At 42.0% G+C, this 19,428-nt stretch overlaps 1 protein-coding gene across 4 annotated transcripts in view; it reads right to left on the bottom strand.

Annotated features, from left to right (window-relative positions):
* The window catches only part of IL18RAP (interleukin 18 receptor accessory protein), a 28,472-nt gene extending 11,682 nt beyond the window's left edge, over window positions 1-16,790 (bottom strand). For all 4 annotated transcript variants that reach the window (XR_003609398.2, XM_028103940.2, XM_028103941.2 and 1 more), the window contains exons 1-5: window positions 16,587-16,790; window positions 13,874-14,174; window positions 13,588-13,777; window positions 5,513-5,663; window positions 715-780 (exon numbers count right to left, since the gene is read on the bottom strand). Coding sequence is in view for 3 of the 4 variants with exons in the window: in XM_028103940.2 (XP_027959741.1) it covers window positions 715-780; window positions 5,513-5,663; window positions 13,588-13,777; window positions 13,874-14,174; window positions 16,587-16,656 (778 nt within the window). In the remaining variant the exon portion in view is untranslated. The remainder of the gene's footprint in view (window positions 1-714; window positions 781-5,512; window positions 5,664-13,587; window positions 13,778-13,873; window positions 14,175-16,586) is intronic.
* Between the last annotated feature and the right edge of the window lie 2,638 nt (window positions 16,791-19,428).

The raw sequence follows: 19,428 nt of genomic DNA, 5'->3' as shown, positions 1-19,428 counted from the left end.
GCTCTACCCAAAAGACACTACTAGGGAATATGAGTTGCTTGAGCAGGGGATGTAGTTCCTCTCTAATTATCTTAAGACCACACCAAACACCATGTTTGCAAAGATTCATGCTATTCGTGTTGGTAAATTGGTTAAATTTACAGACTTCCCCAATGGACCTAATATACACAATCAGCTATTTCTGGGATGAGTAAGGAAGAATCTAAAATCTATTGATCATGTCCACCGCACCAGCCACCTAACAAACATTATCCTACATTTCTCTGTGCATCCAGATGAGGTCAGTTTTCTTCTGTCTGTTTACAGATTTAAAACCTGAAGCTTAGAAAGAATAAGTAACTGAAGCTAAGAAAGAATAAGTTATCTTAAGATCACAAAAGTAGCCAGTGGCTGAGCCAAGATTCACATTCAATTCTGTTTGACTTAAAATCCCAAGCCTTGGGATGCCTGGGCGACTCAGTCGTTAAGTGTCTGCCTTCGGCTCAGGTCATGATCCCAGGGTCGTGGGATCGAGTCCCGCATCGGGCTCCCTGCTCAGCGGGGAGCCTGCTTCTCCTTCTGTCTGCCGCTTCTCCTGCTTGTGCTCTCTCTCTCTCTCTCTGACAAATAAATAAAATACTTAAAAAAATCATGAGGTTCTTTCCCTTATATCGCACTTAGACTTACTCCCAGAAGCACAATGTCATTCAAGGGTGATAACACAACCCACCTTACCAAGTTCTACTTCCAGTGTGTCCTCGATGGGATCCAGAATATCTGGTTTGTGATTAGTATCTTTCACTAAAAGATGAAAATAAAAATTATTATGTGCACTAGGAAATCTGAAAGCCTGCTTGCTGAAGATGTGTGTACAAAGGGGCACTTTGATCTCAATGCTTTGGAGCTTTCTCTTCAATTTTGATCCATATTCTATAAAGCTAGGAACTTAGGTTTCCATGTGAAAAACAAGCCTCCAAAAATGACCATGACATCAGGTCGTAGGTGCTAGCAAAACATTAGTCCCTGATAAACCCTATCCACCTGGGTGCATTTTCTTCTGCACCAGCCCTGCTCAACCACCGCAGACCTGAGCCCCCATTCCTGTCTTCTCCTACAAGATTGCTTGTAGCCCCATCTGGCTGAGTAATCCAGAAGAACACACCTGAGAAAATGCCCACATCAGCCAGACTGGAGGCCACCCCGTCCATCACTAAGTTCGTGGTTTATTTCAAAATAAAGGTGAGTCCGGCCCTCCATTACTCGTTTATCCCTCAACTTCCTGCCCCGAACTGTCAAATAGGGCTCTGTGGTCAAACTTCCTCCTGACTATGTCCCATCTCCTGATAAAGGGAAATTCATTGCCTCTGCTCTGGACATTGTCCTCCTACTTCTCAGGGACCTCCTTCCCTCAAAGATTCCATCTCTTCCCTGTATATTCCCCTCTCTCTCTTTCTCTCTCTCTCTCTCTCCTCTCCGCTCCCCCCACCCCGCTTCTTCCCATTGGCACTTATCCATGCTCAGTCTCTCCATCTTAAAAGAGAGAAAAATCCCTGCACCTCACTTCCTTGCTGCACTCATTCTTCCTTCGCAGCCACATTCTTGAAACAGCTCTATATGCTCATCTCCATTCTCTCACTTCCCTTGTAGTTCGAGTCCTGCCCCCATCACTCCACAGACACTGCTTTGTCTAAAGACCCCAGTGACTTCCTGGCACCTAAATCCACTGGGCATAACTGAGTTTTTCTTCAGCTTTATTTCCCTGCAGCCTTGGACACTTGTCAGGCACCATCTCTTGGAACCCTCTCGTCTTTTGTTTCCCTGCTCCCCTACTCTCTTGTTCACCTTCTGCCTCTCTGCTCACTTCCCGATGTGTTTGGGGGCCCCGCTTTCCCTGTGCTTCTTATGAATATCGGTTTTCTTCCTTGTTCTCTGTGGTGGTGCTATTCACTCTCTAGGCTTCTTCCCTACGAAAGCTCTTGAACCTTGAGATGATCTCTCTCCCACGTCATCAATTTCACTTCCTTTACAGCTCTCCTCCCCACCCTTCCACCAGTACCCACTCGCTTATGTAAATATTGTCTGCCGTCTTCCCAAACCCAATGATGAGTTCTCAAACGCTTATGTAAATGATGTCTGCCGTCTTCCCAAACCCAATGATGAGTTCTCAAGCATCGCTCCCTCTGCCCGGAGATACTTTAGTCACTTGCCCTAGGACAGTATCCCTCTGTTCTCACACCCCTGCTCTGCCCCCTCAGGGGATCCTCCTTTTCCTCCCAACCTCTCCAAGTGTTGCAGTGCTCCAGACCTCAGTTCCAGGCCCTCTTCTCTCTATACTCACTCCCTAGGTGACCTCATGCCGTCCCTTTGCTTTAGATACCATGTTGACCACCCCCCATTTCATCTCCAGCCCTAACATCTCCAGACTGGTTTATCCAAATTCCGTCTTATCATTGTGATTTGGATCATTAAAAGTTCTTTCAAACCCAGCCCTTCATTTCTTCTTTAGACCTCTTCTTTTTCAACCTTTTCTTGTTTCATGAAATGGTGTCACCGTTGACCAAGTTAACAAAAGCATTTTTTTTGCCAGAAAACAAAAACATCCTTCATTTCCCTCTTCACACATTAAATCCATCATCACGTTCTGTTGATACACAAATAAAGCTGTTTCTCATCACCTTTGCTAAGTCTACGCAGTGAGCAACCAGGGGCATCTTTTCTTTTTTTTTTAATTTTATGTTATGTTAGTCACCATACAATACATCATTAGTTTTTGATGTGGTGATCCACGATTCATTGTTTTCGTATAACACCCAGTGCTCCATGCAGTACGTGCCCTCCTTACTACCCATCACTGGGCTAACCCATCCCCCCTCCCCCCTCCCCTCTAAAACCCTGTTTGTTTCTCAGAGTCCATAGTCTCTCATGGTTCATCTCCCCCTCCGATTTCCCCCCCTTCATTTTTCCCTTCCTTCTCCTAATGTCCTCCATGCTGTTCCTTATGTTCCACAAATAAGTGAGACCATATGATAACTGACTTTCTCTGCTTGACTTATTTCACTTAGCGTCATCTCCTCCAGTCCCATCCATGTTGCTGTAAAAGTTGGATATTCATCCTTTCTGATGGCTGAGTAATATTCCATTGTATATATGGACCACATCTTCTTTATCCATTCATCTGTTGAAGGGCATCTCGGCTCCCTCCACAGTTTGGCTATTGCGGACATTGCTGCTGTGAACACTGGGGTGCATATGGCCCTTCTTTTCACTACATCTGTGTCTTTGGGGTAAATACCCAGGAGTGCAATTGCTGGGTCATAGGGTAGCTCTATTTTTAAATCTTTGAGGAGCCTCCACACTGTTCCTCAAAAATTTAAAAACCAGGGGCATCTTTTAAGAATATGCATCAAACCTGCTGTGTTCCCCCTTTTGTGCCCTATGTCAGCTCTTATCTATGCCATGCCATGCTATCTTCCATCAGTATCTAACAGAAAGTCCACCTATAACCCAACTCTCTTGTCCTGGATCCCTCCTTGTCCCTCTTCCTCCCCGCCAATTCCCAGATCCTTTCAGATGTACTCCCTCCATATTTCCTGAGTCTGTCCACTTGTGTCCATCCCCACCGCAGCTCCTAGCTCAGGCTACCATCAGCAATTGCTCTCTCCATTCTTGCTCCCCCCAAATCCATTTTCTACACAGCAGATGGAATGATCTATCTCAAATACGATTCATGACACTCTCCTGCTTAGAACCCTCAGTAGCTCCCCACTGTTCCTTAAATAAAGTTCGAAGGCACTAAAACAGTGTGAGGTCAGTCCTGCTTCCAGACATTCACTCTCAATGGACCTTCTTTTTCTTCCTGGACTGTGCATGCCCTCTCTCATCTCCCAGACATTGACTGTGCTGCTCCTTCTGCCTGGAATGGCATCTTGACCACCTTCATTGCTCTGGTTTGGGCTCACCCCTCAGTTCTCACTTGGACATGGTGTGTCCAGGTTTGGGTTTGGGTTCGGTGGGCCTCCCATATGTCCCCTTTCTTGCCACTCATCGAAATGTATTATGATGGCCTGTGTACCCCACAAAGTGGGAAGTTCTGGGGGTGGCCACAAAAAGTTTCAAGGAGCTCATTCTTACAGCCTTAGCACTAATCCCAGTGCCCGATATGTATTAGATATGCAACAAGTATCTGTGTAAAAATGAATATGTGAAAGAATGAATGAGTGAGTGAGGAAGACAGGAATGCTTGGTTAAAAGAGAGGTAACAGATTTTATAAGGCATCCGTTGGGAGAAAGAGAAAAGCAGATTCTGCCCCTGAAAATTTGAAGGGCTGAGTTATCATACCTGACGTACAGTGGAGGGGGCAAGGGGTACAAATGGGACACTTGCATTCTAACTTCTCCGCCAAGGAACAATCTAATATAAATGTAAAGTGCTGAGATCCAGGAAGGAGGCAGAAGTGGTTAACTTGGCCTCAGGGTGTTTAATGTAACTTGTATCTTACACTAAAAGGAGAGGAGGTAAAAATAATCAATGTATTTATTAAGTGCTAAGTCAACCATTCTGTAGCTCTTTAATACAAAGCATGAATGACCGACCCTGTTGTGTTTTGACAAAAGCCATGCTTAAATTAATTGCAGTGTACAATTTATTCATGTGGGCACTTGTAAATCTAGTAAGAATGACCCAATGGAAAGACTGGGCCAAAAATAGATCATAGAAGAATAAACCCAACAGACCAATAAACATATAACAAGATATTAAACTTCATTTGTACTCATGGAAATGTAAACTGGGACTTAAAAAAAGAGAGAGAGGGAGAGAGAGCTCACTTGACACCAGTCAAAAAGCCTGATAACACCAAACATTATTTGGGAATAATGGGAATCTGTTCCTTGCTGAAGGGTGTGTAAATTGGCAAAACGGTACCTTAGAATAATACCATAGGTTTTTAACACAAAACACATTTTATAACATAAAACAATGTTCTATTTTATTAATGTCTATATATGTTTATAGAAAAGCATAAAGACATAAATGGAAGAAGATAAGCTATAAGATTGGACTACTGCTGGCAAGGGAAGGAGCAGGAAGAGATAAGAGCATAGGCCTCAAGCTGTCCCTTCAATGTTTTGTTTATTTAAAGAAAAAGCAAGATTTTAAGCATGTGGAAAGACATTAACATGTATTAAAGCTGGTGTGGTGATAGCTTCATGGTGTCACTTACTGCTGTGTGTGAAATATTTCATATCATCTTTTAACTTATTACAAAAACAAACCAGGGATTGATCAATGCAGGGAAAACCCAACTTGTGACAATTTGAATGTGATCCGGAACTAGGCCTTCCCCAGGGATGGAATCTAGGTTAATGGGAAATTAATGTTTTCATGCTTTTAGGGCTTCACATGACTACCAGTGTATGATTATCTTTTTTTTTTTTTTTCCAAAAAGGAAGCCATGACTAAGCCAAAGGAAGGTAACTTTAATTGGGTAACGGGGCTTCAAATACCAGATCTAGAAATGAAAATCTCACTTACCAATGGTTGTCACTTGAACAACAGCTCTGACTGTCCACTCACTTGTGTTATCCGACTCAGTGTAATCACATACGTACATGCCGTCCTGTTCTTCGTAAACTTCATCCACTAGGATTGAGTTGCTCTTTTCTTTAAGGAGTAGCTTTCCATTCTAATCCAAGGGACAAGAAAAATAAATAACCTTCTTTAACCAGAGAATCGTTACTACTACTAGTCATAACAACAGAAAAACTTCACAAATGAGAGCATCACCCAAGCTATGAAGAGCTTCTGTCCAGAAATTGTATTTGTAAGATTCTCATTTGCTCGTGAGGGCATAGAGGCACCAAATCTGACTGATCCACAAAGAGTTGTTTAGCCTAGTATTTCCCAAAGCATGACTCAGGCCTCTGAGACTATTCTAGAAAACTCATAGTGCTTTAAGGAGCTGATATCTCAATGAATTTTTTTAAAACCATGTATATTTATATTTATGGACATTGGCATAGGTTTCTTGTGTGTGTAATGGGTTTAATATAAAGTTTTTTATCTAAATAAATTCAATTCAAAAAAGGTGAAATTTAAATTAAAAGTATTAAGTAAGGGGCACCTGGGTGGCTCAGTCATTAAGTGTCAGCCTTCGGCTCAGGTCATGATCCCAGGGTCCTGGGATCGAGCCCCGCATCGGGCTCCCTGCTCGGCGGGAAGCCTGCTTCTCCCTCTCCCACTCCCCCTGCTTGTGTTCTCTCTCTGTCAAATAAAGAAATAAATAAAATCTTTAAAAAATATTAAGTAAATAACTAAACAGGTGTACATAGATATGACAAAGAACGACTAATGAGTGAGAAACAATGAACTCATGGTGGACCCAAACTCAAGTGGAAACTAAAATGCAATAATGAGCACTTCTCTCCCTTATTTAGCATATCTATCATGGATGCTAAGGTCTAAAGTTCTCCCATGGCTGAACTTACCATTCCTTCCTGCTCTCATTTCCTGCTACTGCTTCTCCACCCCCTTGCCATTCCCTAAATAACCATGTTCTTTCTCTATTCATGTGTCCGTACATCTCTCCCACCACTTTCCCCACCACCGGGTAGGCTGCAGCTCAGTCTTTAACTCCAACTCAAGAGGTAACTCTCACAGAGGGAGTGACCAGGCACTCTCCCAGCAGAACCGGTCCCTGCATGCTCCCAGACCTCCACGATTACCCAGAGCCCTCTGATCGTAATTTATGTATACAGTTACCTCTTTCTATGTCGTTGTTGAGACAGCCATTGTGCCAAGACACATAGCTGCTCCTAGACACAAAGGCAGGAATAAACATAGATCCCTCCCATCAGAGGATATGGAGTCATGAATGCCTTCTGAGACTGAGAGAGTGCTCAGTTTAAGAAGGCAGGCCCCGAGCAGTAAGCCAGAGTCTGATGCATTTGGGCAGCCTTGGCTCGGTTCACAGGAAGCAGGGATGCTCCTTCCAGGCTAATCAGAGCCTTGAGTAATGTGTAGGAATCACTCCATTGAAGGTAAGTGCCATCCTGGAAACATCTGAAATGGAGCATGGATATAGGAAATAAGGCCACGGTGAAGAGGCTGATGTGCGTAGATGGACTTGGTCTTTGTGTCTCTAGTATATGGCAAGCAAGCCAGCAAGAGTAGGCTCTTTGTAAATGATGGGTGAATAAAGTATGCATACTTGAAAGGTTCTGAAGCCTAAGAGTCATGTAATCACCTTTGTATCACTAGGGGCTGGGACATAGTAAGGGCTCGATAAATATCAGTTGAGTGGTTGAGTTCCACTGTACCAGTAATTCTGTAGCCCCCAATTTCCATGTGGCACATGGCCTTCCAATCTCCAACAAATAGCCCTCAGTGTATCTCTCACCACAGCAGTCAAAAACAAAGAGATAGGCAACAAAAACAACAAAATAATAAGTATTTCTTACCTATACAGATTATAAAATTCTTTCTCATGTATTATCCCATATGATTCACTCAAAGGATTCTCTGAATTGGATTGCACAGACTCTACAAGAAAACTGAGGTTTTGGAGCTCATGTGTTGCCCTGTATCACAGAGCTAGCAACTGAGAGGACCGAGGGTCAACGTGAATTTTTCTGACTCTTGAGCTTCATGTTCTCATTGAGGAATTTCCCTTCTACTTCCCATGCTAACTCACAGGAGCAAGGATTCCCCTACTCTAAGTCTCTGGTGTGGTTCCTGTGGCCCAAGAAGGGACTTCCATTAGGTTGGCAAGGAGCCTAAGGGGAGGGTCAGAGCAGGTCAGAGAAGGGCAGCCACAGGCAGGAAGTAGAAGAAAGCAAACAAGTGGGGCAGACAATGTTAAATATCAACCAGCTGATCTCAAGGGTCAAGGACCCTTCAAAAGAAGAGTCAGAGGATGGGGTAAAATTCAGAGATAAAACTCTAGAGAATACAATAATGACATACAAAGGGCAGAAACTGAAGCAGAAGTGTGTCGTGAATCACCCAAGAGAGTAACGGGGAGAGGACAGAGAGTCGTGACTGAGACCTCAGTTGAGCCACAGTGGGGATGGGTCAAAACAAAGTGGATTTGATTTTTTTCATAAAAACGTAAGTGTGGGGGCGCCTGGGTGGCTCAGTTGGTCAAGCATCTGCCTTCGGCTCAGGTCATGACCTCAGGGTTCTGGGATCGAGTCTCAAGTCAGGCCCCCTGCTCAGCAGGGAGTCTGCTTCTCCCTCTCCCTCAGCCCCTCCCCCTGCCCCTGCTCGTGTGCTCTCTCTCTCTCTCTCAAATAAATAAAATCTTAAATAAAAGTAAAAAAGGTATGACTTCATATGTATTCTTAAGACTTAATGAGATGGAACTAAAAGGAAACATCAAAGAAAAGAGAGAAGGGAGAGGCCACTTGTGTCAAGAATGATGGGAAACCCATTCTGGTAAGATGATCGCAAATGATTTCAGGAGGAAAAAGAGGTGCTAATGGGGCTGTTTCCCTCAGCTGTGAAACAGTCTTGAACAAAATATGGAAAGAGGAACATCTCAATGTGAACCTGTACGAACAGTATCAGTAAGTCCTAGACAGAACAGAGACATGCAGAAAAGAGGAAGACACTAAAACGGGACTTTTAAAGGAATGTGTGCAGCAAGAAGAACAAAGAAAATGTATTCTAGGAGGAGCAGTTATTGAAATACTACCCGCTATTGTCATCAAGTTCTAATAGTACCGGCCAAGACACAGTGGAGCTCCTACCAGGGCTTTTGTTACCTAGTCTGGGAGGACTCCCAGCATGGACATCTCGAGCCCTGCCCTCCCTGAGGGACTTGACATTTCCATGTCTGTTTTAATGACACATTATGTCCAGATCTGTGTATGTGAGCTCTTTTCATCCCTCATTGAATTCACTTTTACTTTCTCAACTTGCTAAATGTTGTGAACATATTTGAGCCAGAAAGACCCAAAACAGGAGTCATCTCTTTTATGTCCCCCAAAGTATTTCATCTTGTATTTTATTCCTTGAAGATATCACTAGCCTCCATCAACTCCTTTCTGTTCCCACAGCTAGTTCCCTGGATCAGGATTCACACTTGTAAAGTTCAATCACACCAATAGGGACCCCCAATAACCATACCACATAACCAACTTACAGCCTTTGTTTTCAGCCCTAACCCTAAAGTCGCTCAGGAACTCTCTGCTCCCACTATGTTGAGCCACTCACCATTCACAGAATGTGACCCTTGTCCTTCTGTTTTCTGTCGCCCCTCTGCCTTTTTCTGCAGCTTCTGTCTCTTGCCCTAATCATCAACCGACCACATTCTACTTACACATAAATTTTGCACTCGTATTTATCTTTTAAGTGGAAAAGGGTACATTATGAAAAATATAGACCGATGAGCTAGATGTTCATCTCTAGCCAAAGTCTTGAATGGATTATTGGACAGATGACTTATGAGCCCTTAAAAAAGAAAATGTATGATAAAATGAATAGACAAGAGGCTCAGAGAATACAGGAATACAGTAGATGTTCTGTCTTCGCTGTAGTGAGTCATTGGGAAAACATGTTGATGAGGTCTTTGTTAAGTAAAATAGATATACCTGGGCTGAATGGGTCACCATTTGGGTGCCCTTTTCAAGTTAATTGAGCAGTAATACTCCCCACGTTGTGGATTAAGGGATCATGGGATCATGCTAGAGTCAATAGCTGAGTTGACTGGCAGTTGAATGCCAAGCTGTTCAGTATTTTTGCTAAGACCTATCATGCCTGCATCTCATCCTCAAGTCACACAAGTCTGGGAGTCATGGCTTAATATGGTGGATTTCAAAATCAATTCCAACCTCTTGATATGTAGAATGATGAGCTGAAACCAACAAATCAGAATTTAATTAGAATAAATGTAAAATCATGAACGGGGGTTACAAATTCTACTCCATTAGCAAAAACTGAATTGGCTTGATCACTGTTCTTGTGAAAACAAACAAACAAAAACAAACAAAAAAAGGCCCTTACCTGCCAACTAAGAATGAACAACCACATAATGGAGCCGCCCCAAAGCTAATGCAATCATAGACCGCACTGATATACTGCTCAGAACAAGGAAGAAAATAGTTTGTCTGTTTTCACTATTGGTTAGGCAACATGTGGGTTATAGCATTGTACAGACGTTAGGAAGTTGTGCAGGATTGTGAGCACTCTGAAATTGCTCAGTGAGAACAACCGAATGGGCCAATGTACCGACCTTGAGAATACTTTTCAGAAATCAAATTGAAATGATCTTTACTTCTTCTGTACTTGGAACCACATTGATCTTTGGTCGAGCCAGTCTCACCAACTCACCAGGTCTCTGGATCACTAGGCTTACAGAATGCTAGGCAGTACTAGTGACTGTGAGAAAAGTAGGCCAAAAAGAAATGAGAAGGAGAAGCAGCAGGTTTGAGTGCGTACATTCCATGGAACGCAGGGCTCAGAGGAGATGCACCAGCCACGTCAGCATCGTGGTCAGTGAGTGTGGCATATGCGTGAGATTGTCGTAAGCCACCAGTGGAAAGGTTGCTTGGGGCACAAATCTAACTGACAAGAAGTCATAGCAGTGTCACTGATACCTGTGTCTCAATGCCATTGTGGAAGGACCTCTCCTGCTGCCCTGTTCTAATTTTGCCCATATCAAAGATTTGCTTAGCAGGAGAATGTAAAATACCCTCTCATTAAATGTAATTCTCATTTATTTAAGAGGAAGTCTGTGTAGGCTATTTCTTTATTATATTTTTAAGAAATTGGCAAGATATGGAGAAAATGTTCTTTGAGTAAAGAACAGATAATTCACTTTAATTCTGACTTCTTGGCCATTTAATATTTCAATTAAGAATCTCCAAGCCTCTGCATGGAGCACTGGATGTTATACAATGAATAACAATGAATCATGGAACGCTACATCAAAAACTAATCATGAAATGTATGGTGACTAACATAACAATAAAATTTAAAAAATAATAAATAAAAAAGAATCTCCAAGCCTAAATTTTTTGACGTGTCTATTAAAAATCTTCCAAAAGCCCCCAGGGCCTTGCGCCCCTGGATTTATTTCAGTGGGACATTCTATACATCTGGCAGATGCGTCCCTGGTCAGGAGTTTCATCTGAATTCAATAACACCATGCTTTCATCTGCTCAGCCAGTGTTAGCCTCTGCTGTCTATTCTGAGATGGCTTAGGTGTGACCCACCCACCACCTGAGTACTGGAGGAAGGAAAGGAGCACTGTGTATTATTTGCGGCCTAATGTCACAACTTCTAGTGATAACACTCCTTCCGTGAGGGCTGTGACTTTTCAGGTTACTGCACACATGCATGCAATTGGGAAACATAACTTGAACGATAACCTATCCAAATCTGTGTCAGAAAGTACAATTTTATTTCGTTTTTTAATATTTATTTATTTGAGAGAGAGTGAGCGAGAAAGAGCGTGAGATGGGGGAGGGAAGAGGGAAAGGGAGAGGCAGACTCCCCCCGGCTGAGCAGGGAGCCAGATTCAGGGCTCGATCCCAGGACCCTTGGATCATGACCTGAGCTGAAGGCAGATGCTTAACTGACTGAGCCACCCAGGCGCCCCTAGAAATTTTATTTTATTTATTTTTTAATAGTTTATTTATTTGACAGAGAGAGACACAGCAAGAGAGGGAACACAAGCAGGGGGAGTGGGAGAGGGAGAAGCAGACCTCCCACGGAGCAGGGAGCCCGATGCGGGGCTCTATCCCAGGACCCTGGGATCATGACCTGAGCTGAAGGCAGACGCTTAACAACTGAGCCACCCATGCGCCCCAAAAGTGCAATTTTAACAAGAGCCATTGTTTGCCTGCCTTTAGGACCCATGCTTATTCACCACTAAAAACAGCCTGACCTTTGCAGTCAAGACCCCAGAGCCTCCTTCTGTGAATGTCATACACTGTCAGGGTTTAGTTTACAAGAGTAATATATATGAAGAAAGCTGACAACTATTGTGTGGCTTCTGTTTACCTGAGCCTGAAAATAGCCTTCATTTCAGGGATATAATCATTGAAAATTTAAATGCATTTTGATCTGAAATGGCTGGGGGCAAGCCTGCCTTACTGGCCTAAGAACAGCCTACATTGACATAGCAGGATATCTGTCATCCCAGACCACAAATACTTTTGAACCAAGGGAACTTTTGTTCTTAAGAAAACTGAAAATAAGGAAGCCTGGGTGGCTCAGTCAGTTAAGCGTTTGCCTTGGGCTCAGGTCATGATCCCAGGGTCCTGGGATCGAGTCCTGTGTGGGGCTCCCTGCTTAGCGGGGAGTCTGACTCTCCCACTCCCTCTGCCCTTGCCCCCGTTTGTACCCTCTCTCTCTCTCTCTCTCTCTCTCTGTCAAATAAATAAGTAAAATCTGTAATAAAAAAGAGGGAACTGAAAATAATGAACAGAATCATGGGCTCTTCTGGCTAACCTCATTTTAGAGGTTATGAAATTAATGTGTTTCTTAAGTTAGGATTTTATTGAGGCCAGCATTTTTTCAGTGTCACTTTAAAATACAAATGTGAGACCTACAGCACATCTCATCACTTGTTCTCTCTGTATACTTATTTCTATAGCAGACACGATAATGCCTGTCTACCCTTTGTCACCAAGTGTCAGGGGAATCAAGTGAGGAAATGGCTTCTCACACCACAGTGCTTGTACCACCACGGCTCTCTGATTGCTGAGTCTTGGAGTGTGTAGAGCCACCAGATAAATATGGGCCACTTGTGTGACTGATCAGTGGCAATTTAAAATGATATTTTTATATTAACAAACATGGTTTGAAGTCGAATTGAACGTTTTACGTGGCTTTTTATGGCAAAGTATTGGACTTCCAACAAGTATTACAAGTGTAGGAGGCAATTTAAGTTCTATTTTGTTTCCACCGCCCAGAGGTCAACTACCATGGGGCTATGTTGAAGGAGATGCTTATGGCATTTATGTATCTGTTAGCACTTTGGAAAACTGTAAGACGCCATAGCAATGTGAAGTGTTTTTGTTATGAAGCTTACTCATATGTGGTTCATAACTCAAAATCATTAGGAAATTTGCCTCTTCCTTGCCCCCACCCCCTTTCCTCTTTACTGACTTCCCGCCCCCCGCCCCCCTCTCATCTGTGCAAGATACCTGTCGCCTGGGCCACCGATGTTTGCCATAAATGTCCTCCCAGATGTGCTCTCTTTGGAAAGCATTCCAGTCTCTTATTTTGCTCAGAAACCCTCCAGGCCTCATATGTTGGTGTCTCCCTTCCCCCTAATAGTGCCCATTGCTTTCCAAAGACAATAGAAATGAACTCAGCTGGTCTTCTGCGTTAGCGGATGTTCGTAAGTTTATGTCTTACTTCATACGTAATGCACTTAACTTTCAGAAATTTTGCTAGCACTGATCAAAAAGATGGTTCTCCTACTTGCAATATCACACTCTGTGGCTCCCTGGGAGAAAGACCACTTTAGCAGGTCAGGTCTTCTTTATAGGCACAAGGTCAGTACTTGCGAAGCTCTAGGCCTCAGATTCTCAAACCCACATTTCTATAAAGCACCTATAGGGATGTTATCACATCAGTTTTGGAGAAGTCATTCTTACCTGGTACCAGGTCACATTTGGACTCTGTGCATCACTTTGGCAGTTGAAGCTAGGGCAATGAATATAGTCAGTGCTACCAAGAAGAAGGTATTGCTCATGTGATACAGAGTTATTTGGTATACAGGATAGATTTGTCTTAGGTTTAACTTCTAAGATGGTCTTGACACAACAGGCCTCATCCCGAGGGCTCCTAGGAGAGTTAACAAGGTCTTGTGAACACAGATGTTATATCCAGGTGATATAGGATTTGGGAATGTTTTCATATAAGAATGCATTTGGGACATACCTAATCCTGGGTCTACAGATATATGACCCAGCGTTATGTATTCCTGTCGTCAAAAAGTGTAGGGTGCTCTTCTGGATGATATGAGCAGAGTTGTTAGTTATTTCCCGTAATGGATCTCCATTTTGAGGTTGTAAGTACCACTGGACATCAGGTAAGTCCTTATGACCACTGTAGGGCAAGTTTTCAGAGCCTTGGGCTGGTGAGAGTTGACTTCTGTGGCACGACTCTGTTAAGCCACAAAATAAGACAAACTGCTCATTCGTTGAAGAATATTCCCAAAGCAGTTTCTTGGTGAAGCAATCTGAAAACCACAAGGAACAAAGCAACAGAGAGATGCATTAGAAGATGAAACTCTCCCTTGGCAATGAGTTTTTGGACATGACATCTAACGCACAAGCAACCAAATAAAAAAGTGTTGGGTGCCTGGGTGGCTCAGTCGGTTAAGCGTCTGCCTTTGGCTCAGGTCATGATCGCAGGGTCCTGGGATCGAGCCCCACATCGGGCTCCCCGCTCAGCAGAGAGTCTGCTTGTCCCTCCACCCCTCCACCCCCGCCCATGATATATCTCTCTCTCTCAAATAAATAAATAAAATCTTTAAAAAAATAAACAAGTAGAACTACATCAAACTAAAAAGCTTCTGCACAGCAAAAGAAATGTAAAGATGATCTACAGAATGGGAAAAAGTATTTTCAAACCATGTATCTAATAAAATATATCTGATTAACATCCAAAATACATAAAGAATACATACAACTCAAAAGCAAAATCAACAAATAAACAAGAACAAACAAACAAACAAAATCCCCCAAATAAGCCACTTAAAAATGGGCAATGAATCTGAATAAGCATTTTCCAAAGAACATATATAATTGAAACACAGGTACGTGAAAAGGTGCTCAACAACACTAATCATTAGGGGACTGCAAATTAAAACCACACTGAAATATCACCTCACACCTGGTAGGATGACTTATCAACAAAAGACAAGAGATAAGAAGTGTTGGCAAGGGGGTGGGGAAAAGGGAACCCTTAGGCACTGTTGGGATTATAAATTGGTATATCCATTATGGAAAACAGTATGGAGGCTCCTCAAATAAATTAAAAATAGAACTACCATATGATACAGAAATTTCTTTTCTGGGAATATACCTAAAGGAAATGAAAACACTATGTCAAAGAGATATTCTGCACCCCTATGTTCACACCAGCATTATTCACAATAGTCAAGATATGGAAACCTTATTTGGTGAACACCTAAGTGTTCATGAACAGATGAATGAATAAAGAAGTTGCACACACACACACACACACACACAAATATTATTCAGCCGTAAAAAAGGAGGAAATCCTGCCATTTGCAACAACATGGATGGAACTTGAGGGCATTATGCTAAGTGAAATGTCAGAGAGACAAATACCATATGATGTCACTTATACATGGAGTCTCAAAAAAAACAAAAAAACAAATAACAAACTTATAAACATAATAAAAATAAAGAAAGAAAGAAGAAAGAAAGAAAGAAAGAAAGAAAAAGAAAGAAGAAAGAAAGAAAGAAAGAAAGAAAGAAAGAAAGAAAGAAAGAAAGAAAGAAAGAAAGAAAGAAAGAAAAAGGAAAAGAAAGAAAGAAAAAGTGAAATTTAGTAACACTAAAAAAAAAAAAAGAAAGAAAGAAAAGAAAAGGGGAGGCTGGGTGGCTCAGATGGTTAAGCGACTGCCTTCGGCTCAGGTCATGATCCTGGAGTCCCGGGATCGAGTCCCGCATTGGGCTCCCTGCTCAGCGGGGAGTCTGCTTCTCCCTCTGACCCTCTCCCCTCTCATGCTCTCTCTCTCAAATAAAAATAAATAAAGAAAATCTTTTTTAAAAAAAGAAAGAAAAGAAACTGAACAAATAAAATTATCTAATATTATTTTCAGTGTCCAACCATGAAAAAATAAAACAAATAATAGAAAAAAAAAAAGAGCTCAGATTTGAGGTTACCTGAGGCTGGGTGGGGAGTGGGGAAATTGGATAAGGTAGTCAAAAGGCACAAATTTCCGGTTATAAGATACAGAAGTACTGGGAAGGTACTGGAGAACACAGTGACTGTAGTTAACACGACTTACTGTATGATAGATCTGAATGTTGTTAAGAAAATGGGTTCTAAGAGTTCTCATCACAACTCAAAAATGAGGAAGCTTCTTTTTTTTGTCCTTTTTTGGGGGTAGCTATATGAGATAATGGATATTAACTAAGCTCACTGTGGTAATCATTTCACTCTACATATAAGTCAAACCATTTTGCTGTGTATCTTAAATTTGTGCCGTGCTGTCTGTCACTTACATCTCAACAAAACTGGAGGAAAAAAAGATCAAACTCTAACTTATGTTGACAAAGAGCACATGATTTAATGAGGAATTAAGCTCCCTTGTCTGTCTTCTTCACTGCTTCCATTTAGAAGGTCATGTTTTAACTCGCTCCCAGGGGACTTGAGCCTCATTCCTCTTCAGCAGCTCCCACTGAACACCCAGCTACCATAACTGGGCTCCTCATTGATGCTTGGTTTCAGCAGAAAGCTGTTCACCCCAGTAATTTCTCTCTTCCTGCACCCATCTCAACAGTAAGAAGGAAATGCTCTGTATTAATAGGTCAAGCTGCTGATATACCAGATTACCTGTCACTTCAAACTTTGACCACAAGACTCACAGTGTTAACATGAAAAGCCAAAACCCTACCTGAAATAGTCATTCCTTTAATTCTCTCTCCTGTGACAAGCCAAAGAAATATCCAGCTCAAATAAAGCATCGTTCTCCCTGGGTCCTGTCATCACTTCAGTGAACTTGCTCTGTTGACAGGCTGTGGTATGTTGTGTTTCAGAGCTCCTCCCTGAGAATCATCTTCATTTCTGGAAGTCAAGAAATGAGAAATGAAGAAATTAGAACCAGTGATCAAAATGTAAGTCACACAGGAAACCTTGAAAGGGGCGGGTCCTACCCAAATGCGCCTTCCCATGCCCACAGTGGTATATGGCAGTCTCTGCATGTGTCATTTCCTCTACATCTAAAGGAGGGAGAGTGTCTCAAGCTCACGGTAACCACTTGGACCTCTGCACTATACCGTGTGTTCTTTTGGTGCCATTTCTTCAAGGAATTCTTTTTCTTCTTTTTTTTTTTCTCTTGATGTTATCACCTAGCATGTATATTTCCATGAGTGATTTGGAGAGAGTTAAATGAAACTTTTCCTGAAAAGGTGACCCGAGTTGATTAAAAATGTCAGGATCGCCACAGTTCCGGAAGCCTATGCTATATTTCATATGTACAAAATTTGAGAATGTCCACATGTCTGTTTTATTTACTTTATTATTGAAAGGAAAAGTTGTCACTGGATAGCAATACTACTGTATTACTCTGTGTATCACCCTTGGGGTTGGTTGTAGGAATAAGGAACTTTATCTAAAAATCTGCCCTAAAACACTCCAATCCTGTCTTAAGCTCTTTAAAGTGAAGGGGGGCTGGGGATGGGGGACAAAACAATCCTCTGAAATAGAAAAGGTGAGGGAGCAAGATCACCTGGAGAGAAAGAATGAGAATCTTGCCTGTGTTTGTGGCACTTTTGTCTCCCTTATTGATAGGGTGGCCATTGGAATTTTCAAATCATTTGTAAGAAATGAGCGATAAGGATACTGCGTGGGTGTCTTAGTCCATTTGGGCTGGTATACCAGAATACCACATGGTGGGTGGTTTATGCACAACGGAAATTTATTGTTCACAGTTCTGGAGGTTGGGAAGTCCAAGATCAAGTCACCAGCATGGTTGTATTCTGCTGAAGGCCCTCTATCTAGTGCATGGTGCCTTTTCATTGTGTCCTCATGCGGTAAAAGTCGCTACAGATCTCTCTGGAGTCTCTTTTATAAAAACACTAATCCTATTCATGAAGGCTCTACCGTTATTACCTAAACAACTTCCAAGGACCCCACCTCCTAATACCATCATTAGTGGTATCATCTTTAAAGGTTAGAATTTCAACATATGAATTTGGAAAATCCAGAATAGTGTGTAATATTTGGTTATTGATTAATGTTGTCTTGAACAGAAAATAAAAGTAATTTTGTTATATGACCGTTTCATCTGTCCTTCTAGAGTCCTGAACTATTATCACTAACATAAAAAGTACTCTATATTACTCTGTGTGTTACTCTTGGGGTTATGGGAATAAGAAGATTTACCCCTGAGCTTTGCCTAAAAATTCCCCCTAAAACACTCCCATGCTGTCTCAGGCTCTTTAAAGTTAGGGGAGGGTGGGACAAAATAAACAGTATGGTCCCTGTCCTCAAGCATCTGTCACAATGTGAAGAACTTTGTGAAATAAAAAATTATTCTGACACTGATTGAAATAGTAAGAAAGACTCTTATTCAAGACTGTGGCAATAGGGGAGAGAAATCAAGCTCAACTCAGAAGACAATAAGAACAGGGGAGGATATAACCAAGGAGCAAGGTGAGGGGGTTCAGGGGCTGGAAAGTTACTAACGAAACGTCAAAGTAGAGGGATTCTTACTAAACTGACCTAACAGAGTTCGTGCTCAAGGTGAGTCAAGGACTTAGATATTTAGGGTAGGAGGATGACTTAGCAGGACTCTTTGCTAAGACTGGTAAGACCAGACATTCGACTGAAGAGGGGTTTGAGGCCTAGTAGAGAAGAGGGTTCAGAGAAGCCTGACTAAAATTTGGTCAGGAAGAGAGTCTTTGTCAACACAAACATGGAAATAAGCAATTACAGGAGGATGCAAGACAGAAACAAATACAAGGGATGACAGAAAAGAAAAGAAAAAAAAAAGAGGAAGGAAGGAAAGAGAGAGAAAAGAAAGAAGAAAGAAAGAAAGAAAGAAAGAAAGAAAGAAAGAAAGAAAGAAAGAAAGAAAGAAAGAAAGAAAGAAAGAAAAGAAAGAAATGGAAAAAGAGAAGGAAAGAAAAGGGGAAAAAAGGAAGAAAAGTTACATAAAATGTCACTTGGCCCTTTAAAAACCTTCCCACAATACCCATGTTCTTTAGGAAGCTGACAAAATCAATCTCCCTCTCTTTCTACATCTAACCAGCCAAGCAAGTTCCTCTCCTCACCCTCCCTGCCTTCCCTGGCCCTTCCTGTGACCCCCTGCCTCTGCTGCCAACCTTCCCAGAATCTTTCTTTCCACCCTCCCTGCCTTCCCTGGCCCTTCCTGTGACCCTCTGCCTCCACTGCCAACCTTCCCAGAATCTTTCTTTCCAGGAATCTCCATTTTTTTCTTATAAATACATACTGGGATTTCCTCGTCTTATAAAATTCTTCATTTCTGACCAGTTTCCAACACACACACACACACACACACACACACACACACACACACACACACACACACCATATCTCTAACATCTTCAGATGCAGGAAGGAGAAATTTTAATATCTATAATTTTTTATTAATAGGTAATGTTTTTCTTAATTTAAAAAAATGTTTTAAAAGATTTTATTTATTTATTTGCCAGAGAGAGAGAGCGAGAGAGAGCCCAAGCAGGGGGGTGGCAAGCAGAGGGAGAAGTAGGCTC

Source organism: Eumetopias jubatus, unplaced genomic scaffold (assembly GCF_037043125.1).
Source record: "Eumetopias jubatus isolate StellerSeaLion01/CBP00866 unplaced genomic scaffold, mEumJub1_p1.0 scaffold_9, whole genome shotgun sequence".
Taxonomy (NCBI): Eukaryota; Metazoa; Chordata; class Mammalia; order Carnivora; family Otariidae; genus Eumetopias; species Eumetopias jubatus.
The sequence above is the reverse complement of the archived record's forward strand: the minus strand, read 5'-3'. Positions and strand labels throughout refer to the sequence as shown.